Source organism: Brachyhypopomus gauderio, chromosome 1 (assembly GCF_052324685.1).
Source record: "Brachyhypopomus gauderio isolate BG-103 chromosome 1, BGAUD_0.2, whole genome shotgun sequence".
Classification (NCBI taxonomy): domain Eukaryota; kingdom Metazoa; phylum Chordata; class Actinopteri; order Gymnotiformes; family Hypopomidae; genus Brachyhypopomus; species Brachyhypopomus gauderio.
This window is the reverse complement of record NC_135211.1, coordinates 52,557,126-52,578,678: the sequence shown is the minus strand read 5'-3', so window position 1 is coordinate 52,578,678 and position 21,553 is coordinate 52,557,126. Positions and strand designations below refer to the sequence as shown.

Sequence of the window (21,553 nt, the reverse complement as noted above, 5' to 3'; positions counted from 1 at the left end):
CAGCTTCACATCAACACAAAGACATCAAATACACTATAGTGCCACAGGCCCCAAGTCACCAAGTAGTATTCAGACAACATGCTAATGTTAATGCAGTCCTTGTGCACGCGCGCGTGTGTGTGTGTGTGTGTGTGGGGAGGGGGGCTGATGAAAGACAGAAGAGAGTTAATAGCATGATCATCAATTTTATGCATAAAGAGGGTCTCCCTCCCCTTGCCAGTGGGGATAAACCGCAATTATCTGTGTGTGTGTAAGTGAGAGCGTGTGTGTGAGAGTGTGTGAGTGTGTGAGTGTGTATATGTGTGAGTGTGTACAAATGAGACCATGTGTGTGACTGCACGCATGCAAGTGTGTGTGTCTGGGTGTATATGTGTGTGTGTGTGTGTGTGTGTGTGTGTGTGTGTGTGTGTGCAAGTGAGAGAGTGTGTGTGACTGCACGCATGTGTGTGTGTGTGTGTGTGTGTGTGTGTTTAATTATCACAGTGATGTATGACTCTCCTAAATGTCCTCCACTCCCTGTCCACCCATCTAATCGGGTTGCCATGGCACCAAGGCCTGCTAAGCCCACACGGGAAATATTTGGGGACAAAGTGGGACATTTGGAACACTGTGTGCATGTGTGTGTGTGTGTGTGTGTGTGTGTGTACTTGCCATGCGGTGTCAAATGGGAGGTCTAAATGAGGATATAGCTGATGGGTGTTCATAATTAGGAAACAAGAATTTATAGAGTAGCAATGCACTATATGTTTGGGTTGGGCATAAAACTGACATGTTGGTACTGATATGTTATGAGTATGTGCACCTGGGTGCTGTATGTGTGTGTGTGTGTGTGTGTGTGTGTGTGTGTGTGTGTGTGTGAGGGAACAGGACTGGATATGTGTGTGTGTGTGTGTGTGTGTGTGTGTGTGTGTGTGTGTGTGTGTGTGTGTGTCTGTGTGTGTGTGTGTGTGTCTGTGTGTGTGGGAACAGGACTGGATGTGTGTGTGTGTGTGTGTGTGTGTGTGTGTGTGTGTGTGTGTGTGTGTGTGTGTGTGTGTGTGTGTGTGAGGGAACAGGACTGAAGTGACAGACAGTGAGAGGCAGCTCTAAAGACGTCTAATGTAACACTGCAGTAATTTCATCAGACACACACACATGAACAGAAATAAAGAAACACACTTGGTGCAGCAGTGGGCGTGGCATTTAACCTGCTGGTGCAGAAGGGGGCGTGGCATTTAATCTCTGTAGGTGCAGCAGTGGGCGTGGCATTTAACCTGCTGGTGCAGCAGTGGGCGTGGCATTTAACCTGCTGGTGCAGCAGTGGGTGTGGCATTTCACCTCTGCTGGTGTAGCTGTGGGCGTGGCATTTAACCTCTGCAGGTGCAGCTGTGGGCGTGGCATTTCACTTCAGTCGGTGCAACAGGTGAAACAGGGGGCGTGGCATTTAAAGCTTTGTTAGACAGCTATGTGCTATATTTGGGTCTGATCTGAAGATCTGATGATGTGGGATGATCTGTCAATGTGTGAGCGCAAACAAGAGTCACTGTGCGTATGTATGTTTGGATGTATACATATATGTGTGTGTGTGTGTGTGTGTGTGTGTGTGTGTGTGTGTGTGTGTGTGTGTGTGTGTGTGTGTGTGTGTGTGTGTGTGTGTGTGTGTGTGTGTGTTCTCTCTCCTATTGGACAGCGGCAGACTGTGCTATGCTCTAAAAGTGATGATGAGGCTGAATGAGGAGAGAGAGAGAAATTGAGGGAGATGGAGAGTGAGAGAGTGGGGAGAGGGTGAAAGGGAGAGAAAGAAGAGGGGGAAAAGATTGGGGGAGTGAGGTAAAGAAAAAGAGGCAGCGAAGAGATGATGAGAGAAAGACAAGCCTGCTCCTCAACACCAGTCACACTGACCAACCCTCTCCTCAACACCAGACACACTGACCAACCCTCTCCTCAACACCAGTCACACTGACCAACCCTCTACTCAACACCAGTCACACTGACCAACCCTCTCCTCAACACCAGACACACTGACCAACCCTCTCCTCAACACCAGTCACACTGACCAACCCTCTCCTCAACACCAGTCACACTGACCAACCCTCTACTCAACACCAGACACACTGACCAACCCTCTCCTCAACACCAGACACTGACCAACCCTCTACTCAACACCAGACACTGACCAACCCTCTACTCAACACCAGACACACTGACCATCCCTCTACTCAACACCAGACACTGACCAACTCTCTCCTCAACACCAGTCACACTGACCAACCCTCTCCTCAACACCAGACACACTGACCAACCCTCTCCTCAACACCAGACACACTGACCAACCCTCTCCTCAACACCAGACACACTGACCAACCCTCTCCTCAACACCAGTCACACTGACCAACCCTCTACTCAACACCAGACACTGACCAACCCTCTCCTCAACACCAGACACACTGACCAACCCTCTCCTCAACACCAGTCACACTGACCAACCCTCTCCTCAACACCAGACACACTGACCAACCCTCTACTCAACACCAGACACACTGACCAACCCTCTCCTCAACACCAGTCACACTGACCAACCCTCTCCTCAACACCAGACACACTGACCAACCCTCTCCTCAACACCAGACACACTGACCAACCCTCTCCTCAACACCAGACACACTGACCAACCCTCTACTCAACACCAGACACTGACCAACCCTCTACTCAACACCAGACACACTGACCAACCCTCTCCTCAACACCAGACACACTGACCAACCCTCTCCTCAACACCAGACACTGACCAACCCTCTAACCAACACCAGACACTGACCAACCCTCTCCTCAACACCAGACACACTGACCAACCCTCTCCTCAACACCAGACACTGACCAACCCTCTACTCAACACCAGACACACTGACCAACCCTCTACTCAACACCAGACACACTGACCAACCCTCTCCTCAACACCAGACACACTGACCAACCCTCTCCTCAACACCAGACACTGACCAACCCTCTACTCAACACCAGACACACTGACCAACCCTCTACTCAATCCCAGACACTGACCAACCCTCTCCTCAACACCAGACACACTGACCAACCCTCTCCTCAACACCAGACACACTGACCAACCCTCTACTCAACACCAGTCACACTGACCAACCCTCTACTCAACACCAGACACTGACCAACCCTCTACTCAACACCAGACACACTGACCAACCCTCTACTCAACACCAGACACACTGACCAACCCTCTACTCAACACCAGACACACTGACCAACCCTCTACTCAACACCAGTCACACTGACCAACCTTCTCCTCAACACCAGACACACTGACCAACCCTCTCCTCAACACCAGTCACACTGACCAACCCTCTCCTCAACACCAGTTACTGACCAACCCTCTACTCAACACCAGTCACACTGACCAACCCTCTACTCAACACCAGTCACACTGACCAACCCTCTCCTCAACACCAGACACACTGACCAACCCTCTCCTCAACACCAGACACTGACCAACCCTCTCCTCAACACCAGACACACTGACCAACCCTCTACTCAACACCAGACACACTGACCAACCCTCTACTCAACACCAGACACTGACCAACCCTCTCCTCAACACCAGACACACTGACCAACCCTCTACTCAACACCAGTCACACTGACCAACCCTCTCCTCAACACCAGACACACTTACCAACCCTCTACTCAACACCAGACACACTGACCAACCCTCTCCTCAACACCAGACACACTGACCAACCCTCTACTCAACACCAGACACTGACCAACCCTCTACTCAACACCAGACACACTGACCAACCCTCTACTCAACACCAGACACTGACCAACCCTCTCCTCAACACCAGACACTGACCAACCCTCTACTCAACACCAGACACACTGACCAACCCTCTCCTCAACACCAGACACACTGACCAACCCTCTCCTCAACACCAGTCACACTGACCAACCCTCTACTCAACACCAGACACACTGACCAACCCTCTCCTCAACACCAGACACTGACCAACCCTCTACTCAACACCAGACACTGACCAACCCTCTCCTCAACACCAGACACACTGACCAACCCTCTCCTCAACACCAGTCACACTGACCAACCCTCTACTCAACACCAGACACACTGACCAACCTTCTCCTCAACACCAGACACACTGACCAACCCTCTCCTCAACACCAGTTACTGACCAACCCTCTACTCAACACCAGTCACACTGACCAACCCTCTACTCAACACCAGACACACTGACCAACCCTCTCCTCAACACCAGACACTGACCAACCCTCTCCTCAACACCAGTCACACTGACCAACCCTCTACTCAACACCAGACACACTGACCAACCCTCTACTCAACACCAGACACACTGACCAACCCTCTCCTCAACACCAGTCACACTGACCAACCCTCTCCTCAACCCCAGACACTGACCAACCCTCTCCTCAACACCAGTCACACTGACCAACCCTCTCCTCAACACCAGTCACACTGACCAACCCTCTACTCAACACCAGACACACTGACCAACCCTCTCCTCAACACCAGACACACTGACCAACCCTCTCCTCAACACCAGACACTGACCAACCCTCTACTCAACACCAGACACACTGACCAACCCTCTACTCAATCCCAGACACTGACCAACCCTCTCCTCAACACCAGACACACTGACCAACCCTCTCCTCAACACCAGACACACTGACCAACCCTCTACTCAACACCAGTCACACTGACCAACCCTCTACTCAACACCAGACACTGACCAACCCTCTACTCAACACCAGACACACTGACCAACCCTCTACTCAACACCAGACACACTGACCAACCCTCTACTCAACACCAGACACACTGACCAACCCTCTACTCAACACCAGTCACACTGACCAACCTTCTCCTCAACACCAGACACACTGACCAACCCTCTCCTCAACACCAGTCACACTGACCAACCCTCTCCTCAACACCAGTTACTGACCAACCCTCTACTCAACACCAGTCACACTGACCAACCCTCTACTCAACACCAGTCACACTGACCAACCCTCTCCTCAACACCAGACACACTGACCAACCCTCTACTCAACACCAGACACTGACCAACCCTCTACTCAACACCAGACACACTGACCAACCCTCTCCTCAACACCAGACACACTGACCAACCCTCTCCTCAACACCAGACACTGACCAACCCTCTCCTCAACACCAGACACACTGACCAACCCTCTACTCAACACCAGACACACTGACCAACCCTCTACTCAACACCAGACACTGACCAACCCTCTCCTCAACACCAGACACACTGACCAACCCTCTACTCAACACCAGTCACACTGACCAACCCTCTCCTCAACACCAGACACACTTACCAACCCTCTACTCAACACCAGACACACTGACCAACCCTCTCCTCAACACCAGACACACTGACCAACCCTCTACTCAACACCAGACACTGACCAACCCTCTACTCAACACCAGACACACTGACCAACCCTCTACTCAACACCAGACACTGACCAACCCTCTCCTCAACACCAGACACTGACCAACCCTCTACTCAACACCAGACACACTGACCAACCCTCTCCTCAACACCAGACACACTGACCAACCCTCTCCTCAACACCAGTCACACTGACCAACCCTCTACTCAACACCAGACACACTGACCAACCCTCTCCTCAACACCAGACACTGACCAACCCTCTACTCAACACCAGACACTGACCAACCCTCTCCTCAACACCAGACACACTGACCAACCCTCTCCTCAACACCAGTCACACTGACCAACCCTCTCCTCAACACCAGACACTGACCAACCCTCTCCTCAACACCAGTCACACTGACCAACCCTCTACTCAACACCAGACACACTGACCAACCCTCTACTCAACACCAGTCACACTGACCAACCCTCTCCTCAACCCCAGACACTGACCAACCCTCTCCTCAACACCAGTCACACTGACCAACCCTCTCCTCAACACCAGTCACACTGACCAACCCTCTACTCAACACCAGACACTGACCAACTCTCTCCTCAACACCAGACATAATGACCAACCCTCTCCTCAAGCCCAGACACACTGACCAACCCTCTACTCAACACCAGACACTGACCAACTCTCTCCTCAACACCAGACATAATGACCAACTCTCTCCTCAACACCAGACATAATGACCAACCCTCTCCTCAACACCATTTGCCAGTTGAGTTAATGAATGTAAATATGAATGAGTCGTCTTACAGCCCACAGGCTCCAGGCAGATCTCTGCTTCTCAGAACGGCAAACACACCCACAGTCGCAAGCGGCTGTTGCCTTGACACCCTGACATTTACAGTGTTGTCACACACAGCCTGCGTTAGGCTAGCGCTGCCCTCACTGGCCTTTTGTAGTGAGTCCTCTTCTTCCTGTTCTACATGTGTTCTTTGGATGAGGTCACATTTCTCACACACCAACATCCTCCCCAAATCAGCAGAGATACTGTTGCCTCTAATTTACATCTGTTTCCTAAATCCAGAGCAGTTGCAGCAAATGAAAGCAGAAAAATGAGACTGAGCTAGAATATGCAACAGCTCATTTCAGACTCAGGGAGACGGCTCATTTCAGTTTCAGAGACGCCTCCTTTCAGACTCATGGAGACAGCTCATTTTAAACTCAGACAGATGGCTCATTTCAGACTCATTGATATGGCTCGTTTCATACTCATGTAGACGGCTCGTTTTAGACTCATGGAGACAGCTCATTTTAGACTCAGGGAGGCAGTTCAACATATTCAGGCATATTTTCCATTTCTTTTAGTTCAGCGCAGAAATGCATTGGATTTCATATCTGTAATTACAGAAACAGAATTTGACTGGAAAGAAAACCACGTCTTCTGTGACATTTGCCTGAGTGGAAGTATGGATTCGGAAACGACTGACTTCAGTGGTGCCCGGTTGGATTAGGAGACGCCGCTGGACTGGAGAAGTTACTATAAATAAGTTACTATATTACTATTTTTACTATAAAATATTAAAAAAAACATAGATAACACTCACTGAGTACACAGATGGCTCGAGATTGTTTATTTATTTTAATTTATTTATTTATTTTATTATCATGAATGAGCCACAGAAAGCATGGAGAACAATACTGATGATGCAGCCAAACTATCTCCATGCAGGTCTGCCATTAAAGACAATCCCCACACAATCGCCCCAGCACCCACTCCACTAATCTGACATGGAAATGAGCGGTAGTCTAACCTTAACCCTCTTCCTAACCCTCTACCTAACCACCAAAACTGGCAAGTTTAGTTTTTTTTTTGTTTGTTTGTTTTGACAGTGCTTGTGTGCCCTCAAATAGATTGTGCCCTGGGCAGTCTCCCACATTGCCCATAGCTAAAACCGGCCCTGCTAACACATAACATCTCTCCTAGCTTTGTTAGTTCATTACCAAGGTCTTTGCAATTTAATGTTAAATTCCCCAAATAATAAAGAACACTATCTGTTAGCACGTATACGCGTGTGAGCACACACGGAGGCCAGTCAGCCTTCAACACACGTAGGGACCATATCAGTGGTTCACCATGCTAATATGCTAGATAAATGTCAAATCATGCAACTGTGTAGTTGGTCCTCTGTAGCGTGAACTGTAGCCGCGTTCATTTGTCCATAAAGAAAAGCGGCCAGAGGTTAAAAACATTAATATCAGAACTGTCATTCTGTAAAGCTCATTTAACCTTTACTTCCTGCAGATTTCTGATACGGCTGACTTTATTACTGCAAAGAGGGGTCACCGCGCACACACACACTCACACGGCGATGGGGTCACGATCAATTATTAAAACAATGGGCAGGCAGGTGATCAGGCATCCACTGTAATTACATCCCAGTGTGCAGCAAAGGAGGAACTGATTGGTTCATAGGCGGCGTAATGAGAGACGGAGGGAGAGTGAACGAACCAACACGCAATTACCGAGAAACAGACGAGAACAAGTGGGGGGGGTGAGACGAAGGCAGAGAGCCAGTGCTCTCTCTCTCTCTCTCTCTCTCTCTCTCTCTATCCCTCTCTCTCCCCTCCTTCTCTCTCTCCGTGCCTGGACTCTCTCTCTCCCACGTTCTCTCCCACGTTGCTCCACATCACTGGGGAGGTGTGTCTCCATGTGCTCCCTCTCATCCCACTGTGTTCTGACGTCTGTAGACTGCAGCACAGATGACGGGTACGGTCTCTCCATCACAGGTGTGTGTGTGTGTGTGTGTGTGTGTGTGTGTGCGTGCTGGAGAGTGGTTGCTCCAATGTGACAGGGGATGTATCCTGGAGTTACTTTACTGAAGGCTGGTGTTTCTGATCACTGTCAACCACCAGCCAATCAGTGGCCATATAAGGCCAATCAATGTTCATATCCAGCCAATCACTGGCCATATCCGGCCACATTCTGGACACCTCAAGCCAATCACTGACCATATCCAGCCAATCACTTGCTCAACAATATCCACTTAATTGTTGTGAGGCCTACAATATGATATAACACAGATGTTTGCGGACTGAAAACGAAACCACTTTATTCTCGAGGCAACCGTTGGTCTCCTAGTACCACTTAGCGATACACAAGACACGTACAGCCCAAGTGTAGACACACAATCTAAAGCCAGGGTTGTCAACAATACTAATACAACAGCCAGTAAATATCAATCCGAGGTAGCAGAGGGACAAGACGGATGATCCAAAAGAATAAACACATACACAAACCACGTGACTAGGTGGGTAGGTATCGCCGGGGATTCTGGGTGTTGGAGTCCACAGGGTTGCTTTCTGATTGCATTAGTTTTCTGATTATAGGAAGAGTGTGAAACATGTTTGCTACGTGTATGTGCATCAGGTCTTTTGTGTGTCTAATACAGCATTCAGCCCTCAGCATGGTTATTACTTTATTCATTATCAGACACCGTAACAGATGTAATAGCTACCCTTTTAAACAAATAGTCTCTAACAATGTAATCCTTGTGTATAAACAACCATCCAGAACACATCCTCCACCCGCCAGAGATCTACACGCAGGAAACAGATCAAATGGAGGGAGGAAACATGATTCATGTATTTATATTCAGTTTGTTGATATTCTTGTTTGAACATATTTTCAGTGGAAGGCTTGATTAGGCTAAGTGTTAAGAAAATTCTCAATTTTGTGAACTAAATGGTAAATGTAACGCTTCAACACACACACACACACACACACACACACACACACACACACACACACACACATACACACACTTAACAAAGGTAAACATGCTCTGTTTATGAAATGTGCCATATTTGTCAATTGTGATTTTCACCTCAATCGAAATGTGTCCTCCGCATTTACCCATCTGTGCAGTTAGAACACACACACACACACACACACACACACACACACACACACACACACACACACAGACACAGACACAGACACAGACACAGACACAGACACACACACACACACACACTAGATGATTACTAGGGAGCTGTGGTGCAGATGTGCCCAGAGCGGTGGGCAGCCCTAGCCCGGCGCCTGGGGAGCAGTTGGGGTTAGGTGCCTCTACTGCCCCCTGTCTATCTGTCTGTCTGTTTGTCTCTGTCTCTCTTGCCTACTCTGTCTCCCTCTCTCTCCCACCCATCTCTCTCCTACCCTCTCTCTCTCTCTCTCTCTCTCTCTCTCTCTCTCTCTCTCTCTCACTCACTCTCACTCACTCTCTCTTGCTCTCTCTCTCTCTCTCTCTCACTCTCCAGCAGCTAAATGGTATCAGCAGTGCAGTCAAATGGGAGGGGAGAGATGCAGAGAGACACAAAGAGACACGAAGAGACGTAGAGAGATAGAGACACAGAGAGAGAGAGCAAGGGAGATGCAAGTCAAGGTGAAAGTGAGACAGACTACTGGAGGGAGGTGTGAGTAAGACAGGGTGGGATGTGGGGAGACGGGATCACAGGGTTAGGAATTAGGGTTTGAGTTATAGTATAGGGTCAGGGTTAGGGATTAGGGTTTGAAATCATGGTATATGGTCAGGGATAGGGATAGGGTTTGAGATCATAGTATAGGGTCAGGGTTAGGGATTAGGGTTTGAGATCATGGTATATGGTCAGGGTTAGGGATAGGGTTTGAGATCATAGTATAGGGTCAGGGTTAGGGATTAGGGTTTGAGATCATGGTATAGGGTCAGGGTTAGGGATTAGGGTTTGAGATCATGGTATATGGTCAGGGTTAGGGATTAGGGTTTGAGATCATGGTATATGGTCAGGGTTAGGGATTAGGGTTTGAGATCATGGTATATGGTCAGGGTTAGGGATTAGGGTTTGAGATCATGGTATATGGTCAGGGTTAGGGATTAGGGTTTGAGATCATGGTATATGGTCAGGGTTAGGGATTAGGGTTTGAGATCATGGTATATGGTCAGGGTTAGGGATTTAGGGATTGGGGCCGCCGAGAAGGGCAATTTAAATTCTATTGGAAGAACAAAAGCAAAAGCTGAGAGGGGAAGACATGTGTGAGAGTGTAGATGACTCAGCGAGACAAAGGGAGACACAGGGAGACATGTGTGAGAGTGCAGATGACTCTGCGAGAAAGAGAGAGAGAGAAAGAGAGAGAGAGAGAGAGAGAGATAGAGAGAGAGAGAAAGAGAGAGAGAGAGAGAGAGAGAGAGAGAGAGAGATAGAGAGAGAGAGAAATGGGTGGTTAAGAAATCACAAGAGTGGCAGCACAGAAGTAAAACGACAGAGCGGAGTGGATGGGAGTAGATGAGGGGAGAGATGGAAGAGAAAGAAAATCCAGGAGGACAGAGAAGAAGAGAAGAGACGGGGAATAGAGAGAGGGATGAAGGTGCTGCAGCAGACACGAGAGAGAAAGAGAGAGACTGACAAAGATGGAAAGAAAGGGTAACAAGAAATAAACAGTGTGTGTGAAAAGAACCTGTAGAGTCAGAGACACACAGAAGCGAAAGACAGAATGAGAAACACTTTTCAGAAGAGTAAGAGTCAGGTGTGAGAGAAAGAATGAGAAAGAGAGAGAAAGAGAGAAAGAGCAGAAAAGAGAGAGACAGAGAGAGAGACAGAGAGATGGGGGGAGGAAATCTGAGTCTATAAGAAACCGATGGTGAAAGCGAGAAAGTCCCCATCATGGATCCTTGGAGGGAAAGTAAACTGCATTCTGGGAAACGGAAGGATAGAACTGCTGTGGGAGAACTGAGGGAAATTTGTTTCATGGAAGAGCAAAATAAAAGAGTTCAGGCTGGGGTCATCTGTCTAGAAATGTCACCCGTGTTTTATGGGCCTTTTCGAAAGGCCAAGCGGCAACAGCAACGCCAACCCTGCACCCAGTGGGGCTATCCGCCAAACGCTAGTGAGTACAGGAAGACGGCATTAGGCCGATAACCTGCCTCTACCACAGAGCCCTAATTCACACAGAAGCCTGCAGCACATTAAATCAAACGCTGTTGTTCCCAGCTCTGTCCCTCCTACACCCACACAACGATTTAACTAACATTAGCATATACCAACGAAGAAAAAAAAACACTCTGAGCCATGTGCATCAAAGACTTCCAATAAACTACCCGAGCTGTGAGTCAAACCCTCTGTTTTCCATAACCGTGAGCTAGATGTGATCATTAGCTGCACCCGCAGTGCAAAATGTAACTATGAAATATTATAGGGGAGAAAAAGCTTGTGCATACATATTTAGTAAAGAACCTCGGAAATCTTTAAACCTGGGGTTTCATGACAGGCCTGAAAACATTTGTAGTTGAGTTGTTAGCAAGAATAAGCTTGACTATAGCAGCCCGAGCATGTTTCACATAAATCACCCAGGAAACTGGTGAGCAGAAATGAAGAACAATACTGCACACATACAGTCGGAGCTGGTCTGTGTTAGCTGGTCTCACTCAACACACTGGTCTCACTCAACACACTGGTCTCACTCAACACACTGGTCTCACTCAACACACTGGTCTCACTGAACACACTGATCTCGCTGAACACCCTGGTCCCACTGAACACACTGAACACACTGGTACCACTGAACACACTGAACACTCTGATTTCACTGGTTTACTCCAATAATAGCATACAGAGTGCAAGCATTCACGCCACATCCAGGCCCCTCACATACGACATGAAGAGCCCCTCACATATGACATGAAGAGCCCCTCACATACGACATGAAGAGCCCCTCACATACGACATGAAGAGCCCCTCACATACGACATGAAGAGCCCCTCACATACAACATGAAGAGCCCCTCACATACGACATGAAGAGCCCCACATATGACATGAAGAGCCCCTCACATATGACATGAAGAGCCCCTCACATACGACATGAAGAGCCCCTCACATATGACATGAAGAGCCCCTCACATATGACATGAAGAGCCCCTCACATATGACATGAAGAGCCCCTCACATATGACATGAAGATCCCCTCACATACGACATGAAGAGCCCCTCACATATGACATGAAGAGCCCCTCACATACGACATGAAGAGCCTCACATACGACATGAAGAGCCCCACATATGACATGAAGAGCCCCTCACATACGACATGAAGAGCCCGTCACATATGACATGAAGAGCCCCTCACATATGACATGAAGAGCCCCTCACATATGACATGAAGAGCCCCTCACATATGACATGAAGATCCCCTCACATACGACATGAAGAGCCCCTCACATATGACATGAAGAGCCCCTCACATACGACATGAAGAGCCTCACATACGACATGAAGAGCCCCACATATGACATGAAGAGCCCCTCACATACGACATGAAGAGCCCCTCACATACGACATGAAGAGCCTCACATACGACATGAAGAGCCCCTCACATACGACATGAAGAGCCTCACATACGACATGAAGAGCCCCTCACATACGACATGAAGAGCCCCTCACATACGACATGAAGAGCCCCACATATGACATGAAGAGCCCCTCACATACGACAAGTCACATACAAGAACCACATATGATGTTCAGCTCTTAGAATATAAAACTAGCTTGTAGCATCTTAACATGCATGGTACCACATATTAAAACATGTTAACATGCATTGTAAAACATTTATATAGAAACCCTTCTTATAGGATAGGGTGTGTGTGTGTGTGTGTGTGTGTGTGTGTGTGTGTGTGTGTGTGTGTAACCGTCTATGGGACAGGGTGTGTGTGTGTGTGTGTGTGCATGTGTGTGTGACCTTCTATAAAACAGTGTGTGTGTGTAACCTTCTATAAAACAGTGTGTGTGTGTGTAACCTTCTATAAGACTGGGTGTGCGTGTGTAACCTTCTATAAGACAGGGTGTGTGTGTGTATCTTATAAAACAGGTTGTGTGTGTGTGGAACCTTCTATAAGACAGAGTGTGCGTGTAACCTTCTATAAGACTGTGTGTGTGTGTGTGTGTGTGTGTGTGCGTGCGTGCGTGCGTGCGTGTGTGTGTGTCTGTGTGTATACCATTCTATAAGACAGGGTGTGAGTTTATGTAACCTTTTATAGGACAGGATGTGTGTGTGTAACCTTATATAAGGCAGTGTGTGTATGTAACACTATAGGACAGGGTGTGTGTGTGTGTGTCTGTGTGTGTGTGTGTGGTTAACACTATAGAACAGGGTGTGTGTGTGTAACACTATAGGACAGTGTGTGTGTGTGTGTGTGTGTGTGTGTAACCTTATATAAGACAGTGTGTGTATGTAACACTATAGGACAGGGTGTGTGTGTGGGTGTGTGTGTGTGTGTGTGTGTGTGTGTGTGTATGTGTAACACTATAGTACAGGGTGTGTGTGTGTAGGTGTAACACTATAGGACAGGGCGAGTGTGTGTGTGTGTGTGTGTAACACTATAGGACAGGGCGAGTGTGTGTGTGTGTGTAACACTATAGGACAGGGTGTGTGTGTGTGTGTGTGTGTGTGTGTGTGTGTGTGTGTGTAACACTATAGGACAGGGTGTGTGTGTGTGTGTGTGTGTGTGTGTGTGTGTGTGTGTGTGTGTGTGTGTGTGTGTAACACTATAGGACAGGGTGTGTGTGTGTATCTGTAACACTATAGGACAGGGCGAGTGTGTCTTACCTTCTTTGCAGTATTTTCCTCTGAAGCGCGTTTGTGAGCAGTCACAGCGCACCTCTCCGAACTGGACCAGACAGATGCCTCCGTTCAGGCAGGGGCTCTGATTGGTGCACAGGTACTCCAGGTCGCTCTGGATACCCTGGCTGTTCAGCAGGGTGGGGGGCAGCTCCCCCACCTTCAGGTTGGCGATCAGTCCCAGGAAGGGGGGCTCGTACTTCACCGTGCTGGAGGTGAGGGCGGACAGGCGCACGTCCGGCGGGATGCCGCCCACAAACAGGTCGCTCACCACCGCCATCTCGCGCCTCTTAGAGCGCACCTCGGCCGCCCTGGTCTCACCGTCCACCATCAGCACCGTCTCCCGGAAGTTCCTGGTCAGCAACACCATGTGCCAGCGGTCGTCATTGACCACCGTCTCCATGCGCACCGTGGCCGGCTCGGCGCAGTGTATGGCGAAGCGCAGCTGGAGGTGGCCGCCCCCGACCAGCAGCTCCAGGAAGTCGCAGTTTCCCCCGTCGTCCAGGTACAGCACCAGCGCTTTGCTCACGTTGGTCTTCAGGCTGAAGCTCAGCTCGCCCACGGAGCCCGCCTCCCAGCGAGCGTAGCGCGCCCATTGGCCCGGCGCGCCCCCGAACTCCAGGGTCTCCGCCCCCGAGAGGAGGAGTCCGACGAAGGCCACGCCCAGGACGGGCCATCGAAGACACCCGCCTTCCCTCATCATCCCTGCGGTGCTGACGTAGCCCCGATCTGCTCTGAACGTTGCGCTGGAGCGCTTGGTTCTGGTGGCCCCGCCGATGTGTCTGTGTGTCGTGTTTACTGGGGTTAGCGGCGAAGCTCCAGAGAACACAGAGTGCTCCGTCTCCGAGCAGGAACCGTGGAACAGAGTGTAGTGTTCTGCACTCCAAAAGCTGCAAGGGCCTTAATCCTAAACCTTCCTACTCAGCAGCGTTTGGGGGGGGGAGGGAGGGGGTGTTTTTTCTTAGCGCTGCTCCGTCTTCACTCTGTGTTTCGAAAGGCTGCTCTCGTCTCCATCCGCGGGTGGAGGGGAGGAATCGCAGCTCTCCAGGTCCCCGGCGTGAGCCTGACCGCTGCACTCTCTCAGCCCAGGCCAGGAGATCAGAGTTCGGAAAGGAAGGGATGAGATAACCGAGAGATAAATCGTCTTCCCAACAGCGAGGCGAGTCTCAGCTATCTGGCATTCTGTGGACAGCAGTAGATGTTCATAGTTCTTCGTCACCGTAACCCGGTTCTTCTAGGTCCTCCCTCTCTCCTCGTTCCCCAGAGGTGCTATTTCACGAAAGATCTACTTCCCTCCTGGTTGGCACATTCTGCTGGGCCCGGGGCACCTGCAAGACAAGAACAAATGAAGACTAATGTCATCCGGCCAAGCCAGCACACCGCAGGAACCCTGCAGCTGCGAAGTATCAGGTACCGCGTCTGTCGATACACAGGCCTGCCTGCAGGGGGCGGCGGGGGAAAATATAGTGCTTTCATATCTCCGCTCATCGATTTGAGTCATGTTTACAGCGCCAGACATCTGAGGAGCAGCACGGGTGGCCGGCGGCCAGGAAAGGTCTCACGTGCATTCGTAGAAGAGGAAGTCCCTCAAAAAAACGTCCAGGGAGTTATCCACCCATCCCTCATCCCTCCATCCTCCCATCTTCCCATCCCTCCATCCTCTCAAACATCCTCAATAATGCAAATCTGCTTCTAACGGGCATGGTGGTATGGCAACCTCCCAGTCTGAGACCACTGAATCAGCGTGAACCTATAAGTATTCGACCAATCACAGCCCAGTGACACGTCTGCAACAAACAGGTATGTCACAGCCAGATATCTCCAATCAGCGCACTCATCTGATTGGTCCACTGCTGAGCTTTGAATTCATCTGATTGGTCCACTACTGAGCTTTGAACTAATTTAATTGGTCCATTACCGAGCTTTGAAACCTCAGCACGATGCCACTTCACCACTGTGTGCCACTTCACCGCTCCAGCGTTACCATAGCTACGCTGCCACCCTGCACCTGAACCGTTCCAGCGTTACTATAGCTACACTGCTGCCCTCTACCTGAACCACTCCACTGTTACCATAGCTACACTGCTGCCCTGCACCTGAACCACTCCAGCGTTACCATAGCTACACTGCCGCCCTCTACCTGAACCACTCCCACGTAACCATAGCTACACTGTTGCCCTGCACCTGAAGCACTACCGTGTTACCATAGCTACACTGTGCCCCTCCCTCTCTCTCTCTCTGGCGTGTCACTCTCATCTCTGACAGCGTGATGGTTCCTCTTGACCTGGTGGCCTACACTAATCATTCACATTATGTGTGAAGAGAGATCTCATTCCTCCGTAGACCAGTCCCAATTAAACCCTGCTGCATTACCCAGCACCCCCTCTGTCTCCACACACACCGACTGATCACACACACACTCACTCATCCACTCCTAGTCACTGACCCTCTCACTCATTCATCTTGTTCATTTATTCATTCATTCATCTAGTTCATTCATAAATTCATTAATCTGGTTAATTCATTCATTCATCTAGTTCATTCATTAATCTGGTTATTCACTCATTCATTCCTTCGTTCATTCATTAATCTGATTAATTCATTCATTCATTTGGTTAATTAATTAATTTGTCAGTGACTCCCTCTGCTAATTGTCATGCATGGATGCAACTGTCATGCAACTATCCACTCAAATCACTTACTGAATTAATCCAGTCACCTATTATTGACTTACCTGTTCACTCACACTCATTACGATTCATAATGTTTAAGCAAAGAAGTAAATCTTACAATATATGTATGTGTTTTTGTGTGCGTGACAGCATTAGATTTGCAACATAATAAAATCTTTAATAAAATATCATACCAACCAGAACATCCATTCATCCATCAATGCTCTCATCCGCTTATCCGGGTCTGGATCAACCAGAACACATTATAATTAATTAATTAGTAATACTGTCATTATATTACATAAATATTTGCACAAATTTTATACTGCTGAGCAAAACCAGTGCATCATAAATACTTGGAGACAGAAGTATTAGAAAATAAAACCAGTCCAAGTTTAAGTCCTCTTTCAGTCTACATTCAGGACACTGTTCAAGCTCACAATCCCCTACAGAACACGTACATGACTTCCTGTCTGTGAGCTCATTAGCATTCAGCCTTGACATGTCTCGTGTAGACCTGGTGATGAACAGGGTGCTAGATGGACATCTGAACCCCGCGGAGGATTCTGGGAACACGCTCCCTCGATTCAGTTTAACTTCATGTCTGATTACGTCTGAGCAGCTAACAGTGACAATGTTCAAGACAGCCACCCATGAGAGTAAACACCAGCAGATATCCAGGCCCAAGGCTTCAGCCATTAGCCCCAACACCACCTGCACCCTCTTCTGTTAAGAGTGTTGCCTTTGTATCCACATTTCAGAAACCATACATGAGTTCTTACCATGAAGGAATGAATCCAGCATTCCAGTGGGCTCCAAGAACCAGCTACTGGAGACTGGATCTGGACTACTGCGAACTGGAAACAGAGGCCACTGAACACCAATACTGGGGTAGGGTTCTGCTTCCATGGAGTTCTGAAGGTAGGGTTCTGTTTCCATAGAGCTCTAAGGGTAAGGTTCTGTTTCCATGGAGCTCTGAGGCAAATGGTTCTGTTTCCATGGAGCTCTGAGGCAAAGGGTTCTGTTTCCATGGAGTTCTGAGGCAAAGGGTTCTGTTTCCATGGAGTTCTGAGGGAAGGGTTCTGTTTCCATGGAGCTCTGAGGGTAAGCCTCTGATTGTTTGGTTGTAGGTGTAAACAGCCACACTTACACCACCACCCCCTTCTCCCCGAGCTCTGGCTGGGACCTCAGTAGACAGGTAGAGGCAGAGCTGGAACCCTGCAGAGGACATGGCCAGAGGCGTGAGGTCAAGACTCCAGCAGGTGGCAGCAGAGCAAAGTGCTGAGCTAAGACTCCGAGATCAGTGAGTAGTTTCATGCCGTTGACGTTCCTCACACCAGGAACTCCCAACAGCAGGAGTTATCAACACCAGTTCCTCACACCAGGGCTTCTCCCAACACCAGTGATCTCTGACTCTGTGGTGTGCTGCACAGTGTTCCTCCCACTGCTAACCTGCACCGGCTTCATCTTCTCCTACACACATTTACATTTATAGCACTGTCAGACGCCACTAACGCAGGTGTGTTGTGGTCCCTATCAAACACACATCCTGATGCAAGAACAGACGTTTAGTGTTCAGAAACATCAGGCTAGAAGGACCAAAGATGCTAAAATATAAAAATATACATCTACAGGTGAACCTAAAGAACAGGTAGTCTACATCTACAGGTGAACCTAAAGAACAGGTAGTCTACACCCACAGGTGACCCTAAAGAACAGGTAGTCTACATCTACAGGTGAACCTAAAGAACAGGTAGTCTACATCTACAGGTGAACCTAAAGAACAGGTAGTCTACATCTACAGGTGAACCTAAAGAACAGGTAGTCTACATCTACAGGTGACCCTAAAAAACATGTAGTCTACACCCACAGGTGAACCTAAAGAACAGGTAGTCTACATCTACAGGTGAACCTAAAGAACAGGTAGTCTACACCCACAGGTGACCCTAAAGAACAGGTAGTCTACATCTACAGATGACCCTAAAGAACAGGTAGTCTACATCTACAGGTGAACCTAAAGAACAGGTAGTCTACATCTACAGGTGAACCTAAATAGGTAGTCTACATCTACAGGTGACCCTAAAGAACAGGTAGTCTCTGGGTGTACAGCACATTCCTGTGAAATGACCAGCTAGTAATATTGAACCATTATTTAATTTGCATAACTTATTTTGTTTGCCAATTTCAGTGACTCATGCAATTTCTGAACCACAGATTAAAACATGATATGTGAGATGCAAAAGGTACTTCACACAAGGAAAATCGTTTCCATATGTAACATATTTTTGCAAACTGTACAGTGAAACTACAACTGTATAGCTGGGGAGGTTTTTTACGCCTCGCTCTAAAGCCTCGACGATGCCAGATGAAGGGTTATCCGTGTAAGCGTTTGAAAAATGTGAGTTATGTTTGATATTTACAGATGACTCAAAATCAGCAGCTGAAAATGACAATACCAACACCAACCACTAATCAGAGCCAGAGGAGTCGAATATTCTGCTGCGTTAAACACTGAGGTGCGTGCGCTCCCAGAAGATCCATGATCCTCCAGGATTGTTGATTATGTGTGTTCACGCCTCTGAATCTGTAATGTGTGCTTTGGAAACACCAAAGCTCTCACTCAATCTATGGGTGCCCAGAGGGGTCATAGCCATAGTAAAATGGATAGCAGAGACGGGGAATCGCCCATTCTGAGTGGAGAATCTCATTTGGAGAGTGTGTGTGTGTGTGTGTGTGTGTGTGTGTGTGTGTGTGTGTGTGTGTGTGTGTGTGTGTCCCAAAGGCATGTGAAAATCTTGTCAAGGAACTGAAAGGACAAGGCATATGCATGCATTCATAGCCCTCAATGAGCAGAGAGAGAGAGAGAGAGGAAGAGAGAGGAAGAGAGATAGAGAGACAGAGAAAGAGAAAGAGGGAGAGAAATAGAGGAAGTGAGAGGGAGATGGAGAGAGAGAAAGAAAGGTAGGGAGAAAGAGAGAGAGAGAAAAAGGAGACATACTTACACACACACACAAACAGACACACAGGCAGAGACACAGATGGACACACACAGTGTGTGTGAGGGGTGTGGAGTGTGAGGGGTGGGTGTGTTGTGTGTGAGGGGTGTGGAGTGTGAGGGGTGTGTTGTGTGTGAGGGGTGTGGAGTGTGAGGGGTGTGTTGTGTGTGAGGGGTGTGGAGTGTGTGAGGAGTGTAGAGTGTGAGGGGTGTGGAGTGTGTGAGGAGTGTAGAGTGTGAGGGGTGTTGTGTGAGCATTCTCAATCTGAAGGACCTCAGGCTGTGTAACAAGCCCCATGTGTCAGTCGGGCAACACTGCCTGTGTGTGTGTGTGTGTGTGTGTGTGTGTGTGTGTGTGTGTGTGTGTGTGTGTGTGTGTGTGTGTGGTAAATAAACCCATCAGGTGCATTTATTGGCCAAATCACTGGTATCACTGGTTGGTTCTTCTGCCAGTAGAGATGGTCATGGTCCATCACAGCAGCAATAGCTTCACACCTCGCCAGCCCAACCCTGCCACTCGCTTACGCTCAGGTCGAGCAACTGTTTCCATGCCAACTTCTTTTCACAGGAGTGACTCCACCGCTGTGTAGAAAACCTTTGACCCCACTGCTTTAGTGCAGAACTGCGGTTGGGCGGCAGGATCAAGGGTTTAGGGTTAGGGTCAAGGGTCACAAATAACCCCGGGTCTCGTCTTTACCACAGTTCACTCCGTTTATAACATCACAAGTGTTTATGTGTGGTGAAGGCACTACACAAACAGACACACACTCACACTCACACACACACTCACACACACACACACTCACACTCACACCGTGAGAGACGCAGCAGAAACGGAGCAATAAATCGTGATGGGGCTGAAGGCGGAGAGATCCGTCTAGCCCAGCGAGGACGTCTGTGTGGCTGCTACAGCCAGATAATTAACCAGGAGCAGGCCGAGACACACTCGATAGCCCTCTCCCTTAAAGCGCAGTGTGTGTGTGTGTGTGTGTGTGTGTGTGTGTGTGTGTGTGAGTGTGTGTGTGTGTGTGTGTGTGTGTGTGTGTGTGTGTGTGTGTGTGTGTGTGTGTGTGTGTGTGTGTGTGTGTGTGTGGATCTGGATGAGTCCTTTTAAATGAATCGATTCTCTCAGCAGAAACTGGTTCCATGCTTTGTTGCCTCCTGATTAATTCTCAGCAACTACACTCATCCTGTTGTTCACCCTGCTCTTCTACTTTTAACAAAAAACATCTCTCTCTCTCTCTCTCTCTCTCCCTCTCTCTCTTTCTCCCTCTCTCATTCTCTCTCACTCTCCCTCCCTTTCTCTCTCAATCTAAAAGCAGAATCATTTTAAGATAGGCATGGCATGGAGATCAAATCAGTATAACACACACACACACACACACACACACACACACACACAAACATACAACCTATCACAAACACACTGACAAGAAGTCACTAAGGATCAAATAAAAAATCACTCATCTGAAACAGAGAGAGAGAGAGAGAGAGAGAGAATGGATGAGACAGGTAGAATGATGGAGTGGTGAAAAAGAGGTGAGAAAGAGGAAGAGAAAGGACAGGGAAGAGAAGTGTGCCTGGAGAGATGTGAACACACACGGTCACACACACAACAGGACAGATCTGGAATCAGTTTAGGCTCCGTGCACATTTACATCAAGACTTTCTTTCCCAGCAATCTGAACCGATTTACAAATTAGCAATTTAAAACTGCACATGTGATTCACACCATCGTCCCCAAGGGAGGTGTAAGTAATAAAGGACAAAATAT

At 48.5% G+C, this 21,553-nt stretch overlaps 1 protein-coding gene across 12 annotated transcripts in view; it reads right to left on the bottom strand.

Moving 5' to 3' along the window:
* Positions 1-21,553, bottom strand: part of nrxn2b (neurexin 2b) — a 580,834-nt gene that overhangs the window by 485,345 nt on the left and 73,936 nt on the right. For all 12 annotated transcript variants that reach the window (XM_077019139.1, XM_077019095.1, XM_077019103.1 and 9 more), the window contains exon 2: positions 14,101-15,440. In XM_077019139.1, the coding sequence (XP_076875254.1) occupies positions 14,101-14,815 (715 nt within the window). In that variant the 5' untranslated portion in view covers positions 14,816-15,440. The remainder of the gene's footprint in view (positions 1-14,100; positions 15,441-21,553) is intronic.